General features: G+C 46.1%; 1 protein-coding gene across 2 annotated transcripts in view; it reads right to left on the bottom strand.

Moving 5' to 3' along the window:
- Positions 1–6358: 6358 nt before the first annotated feature.
- Positions 6359–15604, bottom strand: part of PK3 (serine/threonine protein kinase 3) — a 73583-nt gene continuing 64337 nt past the window's right edge. The window contains exons 6-8 of one of the 2 annotated variants that reach the window (XR_015543432.1): positions 7277–7514; positions 6748–7133; positions 6359–6578 (exon numbers count right to left, since the gene is read on the bottom strand). Coding sequence is in view for 1 of the 2 variants with exons in the window: in XM_087396451.1 (XP_087252577.1) it covers positions 7295–7514 (220 nt within the window). In the remaining variant the exon portion in view is untranslated. Of the gene's footprint in view, positions 6579–6629; positions 7134–7276; positions 7515–15604 lie in introns of those variants that run through there. The other variant, XM_087396451.1, reaches the window with a different exon arrangement.

Genomic DNA, 15604 nt, shown 5'->3' with positions numbered 1-15604 from the left:
AATAGGAATGTGGCTTGAGAAAATGTCTTGTCTTGCTTGGTTAATCCTTCACAAAGCAGTGTGGTCTAACTCTAGAGGGCTCAGCATTGGTAAAGGAGATGACAAATGTATGAGATGCCTAAACTTTGTGGAGGATGTCTTTCATTTATTTGTTGCTTGCCCTCATGCTAGAAGAGTATGGAAGTTCATTCAGATGGAGTGTGGTGAACCTATAAACTAGAAAGCCATATTACTAGGGGATGCTTGCAAAGTAAGGCATGAGCCTTGGTTTCTAATAAGGGCCCATGTTCTCTGGTTCATTTGGGTCTCTAGAAAGAATTTTCAATTTAATCATAAAGATATTTGTACTGATGCTATGTTTGCTTCATGGTGGGACAAGAAAGAGAAGACTTAACTTCTTTATTAGTGCATACAACCTTGAACACCAGAGACTAAGTGCAGACATCTCTAGACATAAATGTTCTTGTTTCATATCAGATGAACATGCCAAACTACCCCCCTTCTTACATAGGAAAGCTACAGCAGCTGGTGCTCCCTTGCAGATACCCCCTTCTCCAAGATCATTCTCTCTACCTCTTGATGACTCTTCAAGCAAAGCTCCTACCACTGGCTACAACAGATGCTGTTGTCCCTCCCTTCTATCCTACTATGGTTAGCCTCTCCAGCAAATCCCCCCCCTTGGCTGTGGACACCTCAGATCAGCCACCTGCTTCCTCTCCTGGCTCTATCATTCAGTTTCCTTGTGCTAGTTTCTCTGCTTAGTTCCCTTTTACCCTTTCTGATCAGACCCAGGGTCTTGCAGTGGTTCTACCTTGGTTACTATGTCTATTAACCCTTCTCAGGGCCTTGCTACTACTCATGGTCACTCTACAGATCCTACTGTTTACTGCTGCTTCAGACTCCAAAGAGGAAACCTCTAGCTTCTCCTTCCACCTTTGAGAAGCCCCTCTTAGTTGTTTTTAAGGAAGTTAGTATTCTGTTATTCCATGATGTAAGCACTGATGTAAACAGAAGTGATAGTCCAGGGGAAATCTTTTGATGTACTAAATGTTATAAAGCAATAAAGACACTATTTTTTTGCCGAAAAAAAATTATGGAGTCTTGAGGTATAGGCTCGCTACTTGCAACTAATAGCTTCTACATTCTCTGTTGTACTAATAGGACCATGAAGCCTTAATATGAAACATTGAAAATCTCTTAGTTTGACTCAAATGAAGGACATTAGCCATGATTCTTTGTGAAATGTTAAGGTGTCGCCTTTGCATTCTCCCTTGCACTAATAGGCTCTACATTCTCTCCTAACTAATAGCTTAACTACCAATTCTTGTACACACAATGATTGTGGGTGTGACCTCTGGACCAATTATGAAGGCTTGAGTTGTAGGCTCACTCCTTGCAACTAATAGCCTCTATATTCTCTCTTGTACTAATAGGCTCTTGACCAATAAACTTTAAATTCTCCCCTATACTGATAGACTAACTACTAATGCTTATACTCCCAATACTCATGGGTGTGGTCTTTGTAGTCATGGAGGTTTGAGTTGCAAGCTCAGTGCCTACTATAAGTTCTACATCCCTTGCCAACATTCTTTTTCCCTTTGACTATAACACCATGGATTGCTTCCTCACTATAGCCTCCCCTTATGATGAGTGGAACCTCAATGGCTCTTTGCAACACCTTATCCCTCCACATCTTTGTGATCATTTTTTTGTAAGTTGGGTCTTCACTACGTCCATCCAATGTAGAGCTATCGTCCTCATCACTCAAGCTCCACATGTGAGCTTTTGTACCTTCTCTTGAGCATTGCTCTCAAGTTCATGCAAATTTTCATTTTGTGAATACTTTATGCTACCGAAGTACATGTTGAAGTAATCAACTTGGTTTTTAGTATTGATGACCTTCTGTAACAATGTTTGAACAATAAAAAACATTCTATCAATGCCACCCTCCATCCATCCATCCAATACACTTGTACCATATCTTGTATCAAGGAGGGATGCTTTGATTTTTGGCAGTCCACACTCAATTGAGCCTTTTCTTTCTCTTGGAATGAGAGCTCAAGGACCTTCTTTAGAGCTTCAAGTGGAGGATCACTACCCCAATGTAAAAATCCAACCACTATAGGTTGTAAGAACTCAATGCCAATGCTTGCTTGATAATTTAGGTCATTGCATAACACCATACCATGAAATACCTTTGCAAGTAGATCCCTAAAGGTAGATGTGAGATTGTTGGCCTATAATGGGTCCCTCTATGGTTCTATGACAAAAAGGACCAATGTTGATCTTTGTTGCAATGCCAAATAACCTTGTAATTAAATTTGTATAGCGAGGTCTTGTAATTCATCAGAGAAGAACACACATAGCTTCTTCCAAGCATCACTCCTCATTGTCATAAAGTACTCTACATCTGGCATACACCCTAGTTGCAACTGCCCAAGGCCCATAACTATTATCTATATAAAAAATGATAATTATTAGTTGTCATGATGATACCTCAACATAATTTCATGGGGATCACAGATGTTGAGGTGAATAATGTAAAAGTCTCAAGTCCTACTAGTGACTCATACACACCTGCGTGTATTAAAGCCATAATAATGTGAGGGGTTTAACAGAACCTGGGAATAGTTCACCACCAAACCATGGAATCAAAATATATCAAGGAGAGAACTGATTGCTTAGTCAAACCTTTCTTTTCCTACACATGAATACGAAACAATTGTATAGAAGGCTCTAAAAAAACCTTTTTCTTTATTTAGATATCAATCAAGGCCACATCATATGCTCTTTGTAAACTCACGTGATTGTTGGTCGGTCTTGGCACATGGTGAGACAGAGCTCTCTAGGCCTACAGTCCAATCAAGTCATTATGGCTCTATCTACATGGTGTACTTCTGCGATTTAATGCATTACTTTGCATTCCCAGACTGCAACTTACTATGTGACTATGTGTAAACTGCCACCTAATTGCCATCACTCAAAGCCAATCTAGAAAACCATCCATCCAAGAACTAACTGAAACCAATTTTGCAACATCCTTTGACAACAAATATCATAGGAGAAGCTAAAATCATTACTGGTTGTATCATTCATGGTGCTCTCCATGGTTTTCTTCTTTATATCTGCATACATTGTCTCCACAACTTTTGGCATCTTGGCTTTTACATCCTTTGTTGGTGTCACATCACTTCCTCGTGATTTCATCCACCTAGTAGACCAAGTCTTGTCATCCATTTGACCAAGGGCACGCACTTTTTCTTATCAACATCGCATATTTTATCAGCTAATTCCTCATTTAAAGTAAAAAACAATTATGTTGAGTAAGAAGCTTCATCTTTCACTAGTTGGTTGACCATTTTCTCAATCTGACTATTCTTATCCTTCCAAAGACACATTTACTGTTTAAGATTTAACAGCATATCGTTTTCATAATTTTATCCATAATAAATCTTTAAGGCCTTCACTAAATGATAGACGTTGTCCACCCGATGATTATTTGTCTCTTTCTTGCCATATGCTCCAATGCCTCATAGAATATCTTTCTTGATTCAAATACTATGCATGCATCTACTATACATTAAAAGATAGAATCATCGCAAATAGTAAATGCTTTCCTACTTTGATAGCAATTTCATTGTAGGTCTCTTGCCCTTTGTTAACAGTTGCTTATAACACTGGACACATAACTCCCTTGCCTTTATGAGAGCTTCTGAAAGAGTTATCTTTTTCTTCATGTTATATGATAGATTATTTAACCATTCAAATAGGTAAATAAATAGATTATTTAATCTTTGTATCATCTTGAAATAGGTAAATAAATGTGATGATACTTGGAAAGTTTGCTATGTATTCCTCAGATGGCAAGTTCCCCTTTCACAATTTCTCCACTACACTTTTGTATGCTTCACAGAAGTGTTGTCCACCAACTAGCTCAAACTTGCATCTTTCTAGGAATGTTGTATGTTTCATTGCAATTTTGCATGGTCTATTGCAATTCTGCATGCTTTGCAAAAATGTTATCCATGAATGGGCTCAAACTTGCATCTTTCTAGGAGTTTGATATGTATTCTTCAGATGGCAAGTTTCCCTTTCGCAATTCATCCACTGCAATTTTGAATACTTCACAAAAGTGCTCTCCATAAATGCATTCAACCCTGCATCTTTCTAGGAACATTGCATGTGCCATTGGACTTTTGCATGCTCTACTGCAATTATGAGTACTTCCGAAATGTTGTCCATAAATGGGCTCAAATTAGCATCTTTCTAAGAACTATTTTGGGAGCACATGCATTTCTTTACCTAATCTTCCTTCCATTTGCTCTCATACATTGTTGCTTTTTGAATTATATAAAGTCTTTAAAAATCGTGAAGAAGTTTGCACACTTTTGAAAGGTGACAACAACTAATAGAGGATCATCACTATGAGATCTCCTACTAGTATAGGACATAAAGTGATGATGTAACCCCATACTACAAGCAAGAGAAGGAATAAGGCAGGTTGTCTTCATCTTTGTGACTACTGCAAATGTCTCCTCATAGTTAGTGCCCTCTTGGTTGAGCATATTCCACCTATTGAATATTGAATAGGTGATCATATTCAGCATGATCAAGGCACAACGGCCAAGAGTCTTTAGATGAATCATATTGAATATCTACGTTAGACAACAAATGACACCCAACAAACTCCATATTGAATCTCTAGGTGATATCCATATTTGCAATTGGAGTTGTGGATTAAAAACCTCCTCACTGCCTAGCTCTAGGCTCAAAACTCAAAGATTACAAGTTGGGAGTATTGATTTTTTTGGCCGAGGAGCAAGTTCAAAAGACTATAGGGTAGATTAATGCAACAGGCACTGCCTCACGCCAACCATAACATCATCCAATGTGGTATTGCAAAGCACTAGGTGCATCAAAGGCGGTTTTGAAAAACATAAGCTATATCTTGCAAACTTTTTATGGTGAACCGGATTCCTCCCCTTAGTTATAAAGTGATGGGCTCGAGGGATTGCACGATCTAATGGTGTAGCAACTAATTCGTCTAAAAATGCTTTAAAACTAGCTTCAAGTACTAGCCACTTGAATAACTTCAACATGTCTTGAATATGGTGGAGAGTCATGGTGACTTGAAAGGGCCAGCTAGCCTATGAGTTGGAGCTAAGCCTTTGAGCATTAACCACCAGGTTAAAAAAAATCTTATGAATTCCTTAAGTATGAGGTACTGTAACACTCCAACTCTAGATAAACACTAAGAATAAAACAAACATGTCATAATTTTCCTCAAGTAATCCTTTCAATAGAAGAAGATCTTCTTAGCCACGTGAGGATATCTCAAAAGATGTCGTAAAAAATGTGACAGCCAAATCTAGTACTTAAGAGAACTAGCTGGTCATGGAAGGTTGGACAGAGGTGGGATTCCAAAGCTCCTCAGTATTAGTTGCATTTCTTAAATGGCTCTAAGCTCCAACTATCATGAGAGAGATTTTAAGTGAGCAAGGCCAAGGCTAGCACTTATGAGAAGTAGCTGGTCATGGAAGCCACATCCAAGGCTGGAGTTAGCGTTTGGCTTCTCGGCACTAGTCACATTGCATAAATGGCTCTAGGCTCCAACCTCAAGTATGATAGGAGTGATTCTTTTGCAAGGATCAAGAAGATGCGTTAATGCAATATGCAATACCTTAGGCCTACCTTACGCCACTCATAATAACGTCGAAAGTGGTGGTCGGAGACTGGAGCTGCTTTCTATAATCATGCGCTTGGTGACAAAACTAGCAATGTGACTAACGATTTCAAAACTTAACTACTATCTCACAAAAACCCTTATACTAAAAACCAAAAATATCCTCCTGGTTATGAAGGAATGGGCTCAAGGGACTGTTTATCTAATACTACAACAGTCCATTACCATCTGTAGTTTACACCAAAACAGCTTCAACTACCATCTACGCGAATTGGGCTTTGATATGTTACTATATTGGAGAGTCGTGGAGACTTGAAAGGGCCATCAAGCTAGCCTATGGGTTCACACCACGTCTAAAGCAATAGTTTTAAAAATCTTATGTATCCCTTCAGGTATGGGGTACTTTGACATCCCACCCCAAGTAAATAATCGAAGAATACTTCCAAACATAATGATATCTCCTTGCCCAATCCTTTTCAATAAAACAAAATATTTGCAAGCGTTTGGGGGTATCTCAAAAGTGGAAGGCACCACATTATATGAAATGTGTTTGTAAAATAACTACTCTATCAAGGTTAAGGTTCCAAACTAATTCGTATTAATTGATCCCAAATTACAAGTGGAAGTTATTTCCATATATTTGTTAGTAAAAAAACTATGCTAAGCATGCCTATGCAATCTTAATAAAGTATCAAAGGAAAAGTAGAACAATGTGACGGAATCTATTCCCTTGAGAAATCAGCATATAGTAGAACATTCTCAGTTTAAGATCGAGTGGATTGTATGTTGATACTCCCAAATATTAAAGGCTAAAGGCACCCATCACCACTCCATGATTGTTAGTGACAAGGACCGTCAAGCAAGAAACTATTAAGTGCTTTTATAGGCCTAGGACCTGTAAAATATTCAATCCATACAAGGAAATACTTTAGCTTGAGGTAAATACCAGAAGGGCTAAAAGTAACAATAAAAGAAAATAAAAGTAAAGCAAGAATATTCAATGCTTATCTGTAGAGAGAGAGGGACAGAGAGAGAGAGAGAGAGAGAGAGAGAGTACTACCCACCTATCTACAAACCCGCAACAAATTGAGGCATACCTCAAGACAAGGGAGGCAGCAGTCCACCCTTGTGTATGGTGGGATCACCTACCCTCAAGTGACAATAGAGTGTCTTGTAAGGTAAATAAGAGATCATATAATTGCTTTAGGTTAACAGTGTAAACAAGGACAAGAAGCTTCTCACAGGGTAACCTAGAACGAGATAAAATCCTAGCAGAACAACCAGCCTCTGCCTGGTGTTCATATGAAGCTACAACCTATCATAGACATCAGCAGAATCAAAAGGACTCCATATACAGAAAAATTGCCCCATTGAAGCTACTAACTAGCCCCCAGTAACCCATAGGATACCAGATACGAATTATCAAATGATGATTCTTCCAATATGGTACCTGCAATGGTACACAAGAAGAACAGAAAAGAAGTCATTCAGAGAATTTAAAATTAATTAGCACAGGGCACATGATGAAGACAATTTTTGTTGTCCATTTGTAATCACAAAATCCAAAGTCATTTGGCACCTTAAGGAATTTACCCTCTTTCAACGAAGAGCTTATAGCTTTGCAATAAGTCTGTCAACATGGATGATCACATCTTCAATGCTTGGACGAAGCTCGACTTGTGATTGGAGCATCCACGTTACAAACTGATGTAGTGATTCCGGATACGGTGGCTTAGGGCCTGCAGGCCATTTTACTTGCCCACTCATTGCTGCCAGCTGCAAGCTTCCCCCAGAATCACCCAGAGAATACTCAAAAGGTGATACATGATACCTGGAAGAGGAAAAACGGCTTGTGACTGCCAAAATGCCACTCAATGCTACAGTTAAAAGGTTGTTATTGTGTCATTGTCATATGAAACCCTTGGAAAATTGATGGTTCTTTGTAATACAGCACAAATAGACATCGGAGAAAGCATAAAGAAGCATAGAGGCCATGCAGATGGTCTCATGATATACATGTTAAGAAATTTGATATTTTCACAGAAATTTTCAGTAAATGTAAACACTTTCTACTCCTAGCCTAAAGTCAAACAAAAAAGCATCTTCACTTGACAACCTAACAATGAACAAACTATCGGAACATGCGTTGCCATAATCAAATATTCTAAAGAGGAGAGAACCAAAAAATAAGATATTATTAATGCCCTTAAGACGTATAAACATTACCTAGTAATATGATGGGCCAATATAATCAACCATATGTGCAATGATTCCCAAAGCTGGAGGCTTAAAATAATTTGTTACATTTTCGAGTGGTACCTTCAAATTGCTACATTGGATACCCCACTCTAGAAGAATTTTAGAATCATGTAACAGAACTATTTCCCCCAAATAGTACAGAAAAAAGACAGATGACGGCATGAAGGTGATCAGAGCAGGCCTCCAGATTTATTCATAATTTGATACCATTTGAAGACTATGATAAACATCTCTTTCCATACCTTCATATTCCATTTGGGTGTTTTAATTGCATTTGGAAAGCAACATCACTGCAGCAAGGCCTTGTTAAGGCCTCAAAGGATTTCCACACTACTTGCAATTGCACAAAACTTTCTTTGAGGCCTCAATGTGCTGATTAAGAGCATGTATTTGTAAGAAATTTCGTTTTTCCTGGAGCTGTAATCGAATGTACACACCGTCTAACGTCACTGTAGAGTTACATTTTGTGTCTTGTATGCATGGCTTGAGCTAAACATCACCGCAGTGAAAGTGCATTGAAGCCCCAAAAAGACTTGTATGAAAATCTTTTTCAAGAACTCGCTGAATTGCACGCCTATCTCTTCTCAAAACATTGACCTAGTTTCAAAAATGTTGCTGGCTGCCCCCAACAAACTCCATCCATCGGCCATTGGCAAGGGTCTTCTCTATGTCACCCCAGAATGACGTATGTTATTTGCTTCTTCCAAATAGGTGTGATATGGTTCTCTACAGGGGCATGCAAATTCTAATGCTTGGCTTTGTCGTTTCTGATGGTTGAGGCCCCTACAGAAAACCTTGGTGGTTGGAGATACAATGGAGTCTCCCTTGACCCGCACTCATGATTTGGATGTTGAGATAAGCTTATAGGATGCCCGCCGGGTAACCCAAAATGTGTCCAACTTTCTAGGTAGTAGGTCAATCAATGATCAAGCAAGACCTTATTTACTGGGAGATAGAGAGGATTTGGTGTCTCCCTAGCTCTGGCGACAAGTCAATATTCTACTTGGAGCGCTTCCTCAATTGCACTTTGAAGCATTCGTTGATAACTATGCATCCATCTCTCCTGCATATTTTTGGCATGACCTTGTGGCTATCCCTGGACTCTGCACCAATATACACAAAGTGCAATGGCTTTGCATGTCTCGCCACCTTGGGGAGGTCAACAACGAGTTGATTTTATCTTCAGATATACCGTCATAAGATGAGAAAATATCCAATCTTACAAAGGAGGGAGAGGGAGGGAGGGAGGGAGGGAGAGAGAGAGGGAGCACATCAATAGATGAAGGGCAAGGTTGACCAGCTTTAATAAAAGCATGAAAGATTGGGCCCTTCATGCATGTAGTCCTCCCATGCCTCCCCCTAGTGGATCACACCACCCCTTCAACTTTTACTATCTTTGTTTAAGATGTAGTGCCTATCATTTCATAGATTTCAACTCACTATAAAAGCAGCCTTGGTGGTAATGATATGTCTAGTAGGGAGACAAGTAGATATACCCAATTCTTGGCTGCTTTGTTCAAGGTTCCACCTTATTTAGCACACAAGTCCCCTTTGCATGCCAAAGCTGAATCTCACTCAACCAATGACAAGGTGACACCTCCAATCAGCCTATTTCTCAAAGTCTCTCCATATGAGTTTCAACTCACGGTAGCCTATAGGCCTGTAGTCCCTTCCCCTTTGATTGTGAGGGCTACATGACCAACAGAAGCTATCCAAATAGAGTCTAGACTCCATATAGGCAGTACAGTCAAGATCGGTAGCTGCTCCAAAAGTGTAAAATACAAAGGCACTCCTCTTCCTCGCTGCATATTCCTAGGTGAGCTTCAATGGCTTGGATACGTAGCCAATGACCCCTACCGGCACACTCAATTTTATTTTATTTTTTGCCGAAAAAACAGTGCTGATTATATTACTTCGAAAAAACAAGATACATGAGGTCAGTTTTGCAGCTGACGGGGCTGCGTTCACAAATCGGACGCAGCCCTAAATGGAAACAAAAAGCTCTCTCTCACGGAGGGATCAGGCGCGTGTGAATAAACAGCCAGAGAGGTGGTGAATAGTGCCACTGAAGGCCCTAAGAAGTATGCTCGAAGAAGAGGCCCTGCGTATCCCAATCTCGGAGGAAACGTCTCCGCTTCTCCCGGCCAGCCCGGGAATCTCCCTGTATCTGGTCCCACTGGCCTCTGAGTGTGTGTGCAGAGCCGCCCGCCCACCCAGCGGCCCAGTTGGTATGCTCAGGGTATCTCCAGGCTATTTTTGCAGGCCTTCTGGAAGGCCTTGTGGGAGAGCTGGCGGCCGCGGAAGATTTCCTACTTCCTTTGGCCACTTGCCCACAAGGGTCTTCCAGTGGGGAGCTGGTTGCGGCAGATTGGTCAGGATGGACTTTGTCAGATTTGTCATGAGGACGAGGAGTCACCAAAACATTGCCTGTGGAGCTGCACTCGCGCCCAGGAAGTGTGGAGGTGGACCTTCGGGATCCTTACTCGCGCAGCACCGCAGCTAGGTTTGATCACCTGGGGCGCGTTCTGCTGGTGCAGCACCACTCCTGGCTTTCATCAGTTGTTCGAGGCAGGCCCGCAGGACCCCATGTTCCTTATCACATAGGGGACTTGGGGGCCGCTTGAGGGCATCCTGCCGCACCTGGCAGAGGCGGACACAGGATCTCAGGAGAGGCAACCAGTCTGGGAGATTATTAGCAACATCGCTGGATGGCACATTTGGACCTCGTGCTGCGCGCAGATCCTCGGTGGTACCTCTCTTTCGACTGTCCAGGTCATGGCCGACATCTGGAGTGAGATTATGCATCCTCCCGAGAACTCTCCTGCCCAATGTCGTGCTGTAAGCAAAGAAAGGAGTTGGCCCCTGGCCTGCCACAACCTCTGGCCATCTCCACTCACCTGGGTCCCAATCAAGCTGTGACAGGGCCCGCCCCTCCCAAAGCCAGAGTCGCCATAACCGCAGTTGATCCTGCTCTATACTAGGATCGATCCGCCAAACCTTCCCCACGAGGCCTACGACCCGAACCCTCTGCCACGAGAGAAGGGGGTCGATGAGCACACCCTCTCTCCTGAGTCGGCCGTCCCCAAAACCGCGAAGAAGGAAACAGAGGTGTCGTCCATCCGGCCTGCAACCACCAGTGGGATGCCACGGGGGGTGAACTGTCCAAGCCAACGGTCATCACCAGGCATAAGGATCTGAATCTCGGGTGGAACCAACCAACCGGCAAGAATCGCTCCGTCTATCTCTGTGCGTCTCGCCTGAGCTCCACGGACACCTCCAGCTGCGGCTGCTAGAGCAACGGTCTCCAAGTGTCTGTAAGTGTCCCTCCAAACTCGAAGGGACCGGGCTGGCCCCCGCATCCAACCGTCCCACAGGATATGTGACCTCTCCCCCAGCTAAAGGCCCAAGGTATCTCTGACCTGATCGTTCCAGATGAGCAGCTGGCGGTCGATCTCCTCCTGACTACTAGGAGGGGACTGGAGGAGACTGAGACGGAGTCGCCTCCAAACCGTGAGAAGGCTACGAATGAGCGGGGAGCGGGGGTGAGTAAGCGGTGCAGAGGTGAAGATCCACCGGAGGGACGGTAGCCACTCTCCACCTCGGCGCGGGACGCAAGAACTGATCCCCTGCTGAAGTAACATCTTCCACGTTTGCCCCCCCGGGGTCAAACCACGGATAACTAACTTGCCCAGCAGGGCCTGACTCTGAAGCTCAGGATCAATGACCCCCAAGCCACCCTCAACCTGCGGAAGAATGACTGTCTGCCAGGCTACTCTGGCTCTGGTATCTCTGAGACCATCCCCTCCAGACCACAGAAAATTCCGGACCATCCTCCTGAGCTGTGCCACGCTGGATCTCGAGAAGCACCAACAAGAGGCCACATACCAGGCCGTGGCCAGGAGAACCTGGTTGACTACAAGAGCACGACTTGCAAGAGAGAGCTTAGCAGTGCTCCAGAAAGCCAGCTTCCGTCGAATGGAATCTAGCACCGGGAGAAACTGCTGAGCTGGCGTGATGTCCAGGCCGACCTGAAAGCCAAGATATCTAGCTGTCTGCCCCCGCGGGATCCATCTGAAACCCAAAAACCTCCCCCACTGTGAGCATGCCCCAGGGTTTGTGAGAAAACCAACTGATTTGTTCCAGTTGATTTTCGCACCGGCTGCCGAGCAGAAGACCTCTAAGGCCAGTCTCACCCTCTCCAGCATCATCTCATCATCCTGAACGTACAGCGCTGTGTCATCTGCATCCTCCGAGTCCAGGAGCTCCGTGTCCTCCCTGATGGGAAGGCGAACACCCCAGATCCCGGTCAACCTCGCCCGAAAGTAGTATGTCATCGCCTCGACGAAGAAGAGAAACAGGTAAGGAGCGAGGAGGCAACCCTGACGCACTGATCTCTCCAATCGAAATCGCTCTCCCATCCTGCCGCCGATGATGACCCTACTGGAAGCTGTCCTGTATAACGCTGAGATACCCTGAATCCATCCTACTGGGAATCCCAGTCTCTCCAAAGTACCCTCCAGGAAGGACCAGTCCACTCGATCGTAGGCCTTCTCAAAGTCGAGAAGTAGGATGGCTAAGTGCGACCCGCTGTGCTGAGCCCACTCCGTCGCCTCTGAGAAGGTGAAGACATTATCCAAGATACTGCGATCTTGGACAAAGCCTGTCTGAGTGTCATGAATGAGGTCAGGAAGTAGTGGCCGAACTCTGGCGCTGATCATCTTGGCAAGGATTTTGTAGGCAGTGGTGAGGAGAGTGATCGGGCGCCACTGACGGATCTCCTGTCGGTCTCCTCCCTTCGGGATGAGGCAAATCAATCCCAAAGAGAGGCTCTCTGGCATATGTTCGCTGCTGAAAATCCTCTGGAGGGCTGCTAGGAGGGGCTGATGGATCTGATCCCAGAAAGAGGTGAAGAAAGTGCGAGAGAGCCCATCCTCGCCAGGGCATTTCTGCCCATCGATGGCCATCAAGGCCTCTTGCATCTCGACAGTAGTGAACGGTGCCATCAACGTCGTCTGCATGCTGGGCTGAACAAGGGCTGGAATGTGCCTCCACACCTCCTTGCGGGAACGTCTAGTACGGGGGGCAAGCTGCTCCTGCTGGAAAAGAGTCCTGTAGAAGTCGGTAGCCAACCCCAAGACCTCTTCCGGATTAGTAACGATGTGCCCCTCCGCTGTCCTAAGACTCCGGAGCTGATCACCTGCTGCCCTCTGGCCATGCGTCCTGAAGAACTCTTTGCTCATCCGGTCGCCCTTCCGAGCCCAGTAGGAGAGGGAGGCGTGATAAGAAAACTCTGAGCGACGCTGGAGAGTCTCCTCAAGAAGGGCTCTGGCTCGAAGGGCCTGGATCCGAAGCTCCTCCGAACCCGGAGCTGCCTGCTGGAGTCGCTGAATGGAGGCGAGGTCCCTACGAAGAGCTCTCTCTCTGCCCCACCACTCCTGGCGAACCTGAAGGGCTGCGAGCTGGCAAATCTGGCTGGACTCCTGCAAAGCCTGCGCCACCGACTCTACCAGATCCACGCACTCGCCCCAATCTCTGTCCCAAAGGCTACCGATACTACTGCGCACCTCCTCCCTAGAGAAGATGGAATCAGGAATCCTGCACGAACGGGGAGAAAGGGACTGAGCTGCCGAGTCTAGTCATAAGAGCACTGGCGCGTGGTCGGAGAGTGTCGTCCCTGGCACTACACCCACCTGACCACCTCTGCTGATGGCCCAATCACTGACATAAAATCTGTCCAGTCTCTCCAGGAGTCTGCCTCCTTCCCTGCGGAAGCCCCACGAGAAGTCCAAACTCCCGTGCCATCGGCGGAAGGACGGGTCTCTCCAGCTGTCCCTACCTCCTGTCGCGAAGATAAAGGAGTCTCGAGCGGACTGCTCTGCCTGAGCTATACATGTAAACTCTGGTCCTCTGCCCTGCTGGTCCTCCAAAGTCTCCAGATTGTTGAAGTCACCTCCAACAATCCACGAATCCATGTCTGGGAAAATCTCTGTGAGTGTCCTCCAGAAAGTGGCTCTGCATCGGAGGTCTGTGGGTGCATAGATGTTGAGGATTCCTATTTTGGAGCCCTCCAACTCTAGGCCAACCCAAAGTGCACGGCCTGGGATCAACGTACCATGGCCAAAAACTCCCTGGGCAAACGACTCGCAAATGGAAGTACAGACACCGCCACTCCTCCCCTGTGCACCGATCGAGGGCTCCAAATAAGTGTGAGAGCGTCCAGGGAGGATCTTCCCGTAGCTACGGGAATGAGTCACTGAAAGCTTATGCTCCTGGAGCAGGAGTATATCCAAGCGACCAATCACTGCTGGCTGAAGTTCTTGTCTCAAGATGAGCTTCCTAGGACCACGGGTGCCAGAAGAATGAAACCCGATCACGTTCCAGGAGACAAGGTGTAAGCTCATGATGAGGACTGGTAGGCTGCGAACAACTGTCTGCTCGCGGCTGAGGTCGATGAAGAGGCTGAAATTTTGGAATGAAGGCGCTGACGCTTTTGTGAAGGTTTGGAGGGGGAGGCGGGGTCATCCTGCCCGTTCTTCAAAACTTTTAGCAAAGGCGTGAGGCCTTTGGTGCCATGGACAAACGCTTTCTCGAGCCAACTCGAGATCTCTGAGGTAGTCATCCCGTAGAAGGCGCGAAGTTTCTGAGGAGTCCAGGCTCTGACATCCTGGGGGAGGGGCCACGACAGAGGGGGCCTGAGGATCACAATCAATCTGAAACGCTTGGCGGCGCAACGCCACCGCAGGCGCACGTCACCCTCGGACCACTGAGTCTCGAGAAGCTGTCCACCCGACGGGCCTATCCAGGAGCAAATCTGAGCGTGCGTCTGCTCTCTGAGAGCCTCCCAGACTGAGTCGTCTGTCCAAATCTCGGTGCCGTCGCTGAGAAAGGTGAAAGCAAAGCTGGGGCCATCCCTTGGGGCCAAGGCTGCGATCTTCCCATCCGCCCCTTTACGGAGCAGGAAGATACTGATGTCGAGGCAAGCAGGGAAGGTCCCGAGGTCGGCCACATCCAAGTAATCCCAGGGACCGGATCTGCAGAAGTCACGAGGAAGCTCTCTCTCCTGGAGCTGAGGCCCGTCAGAGTCTGCAACTGAGGGGGTCGGGCTAGCAGACAAGGAAGACTGCTCTAGGGGTGGTGCAAACTCGGGATGCCCTGCCTGGCGTGGGAAAGGGGAAGGAGGCTGAGGGGTAGGCAACTCAGACTCCACGGAAGCGACTAGCGGGAGGGGCGGAGGAGGGGGAGTGGGGGCTGCCCGCGGCTGAGGAACCACCGGTGCAGCTGACACTGCGGAAGAGCTGAGAGGGGCGGGGGAGGGAGGATGGGGCTGGGGCTGGGACTGGGGCTGAAGAGGAAGAGGAGGGGGCTGAAGAGGAAGAGGCGGGGGCTGATGCTGCGGGTCGGGAAGAGGGGGCTGCGGCTGGGGTAGGGGCTGGGGCTGAGTGGAAGGGAGCTGGGGATCGGAAGAGAGGGGGACCTGAGGCTGCGGAGGGCGGGCTGCAGATGAAGAAGAAGCTCTCCCAGGACCCTGGGGCGGCTGCCTGTCAGATCTCTGAGGCGCTGCTGCAGGTTGGGTAACCTCTGCCTCCTTGCCTCTGTCAGAATTCTTCTTATTCTTTCCTCTTTTCCTTCTGACCTCGGTCCAGCTGCCAGCCACCTCTGGAC

The sequence above is a fragment of the Dipteris shenzhenensis genome, chromosome 2 (assembly GCF_047967505.1).
Source record: "Dipteris shenzhenensis isolate YYH24624 ecotype China chromosome 2, Dip_SZ_1.0, whole genome shotgun sequence".
NCBI lineage: Eukaryota > Viridiplantae > Streptophyta > Polypodiopsida > Gleicheniales > Dipteridaceae > Dipteris > Dipteris shenzhenensis.
The sequence above is the reverse complement of the archived record's forward strand: the minus strand, read 5'-3'. Positions and strand labels throughout refer to the sequence as shown.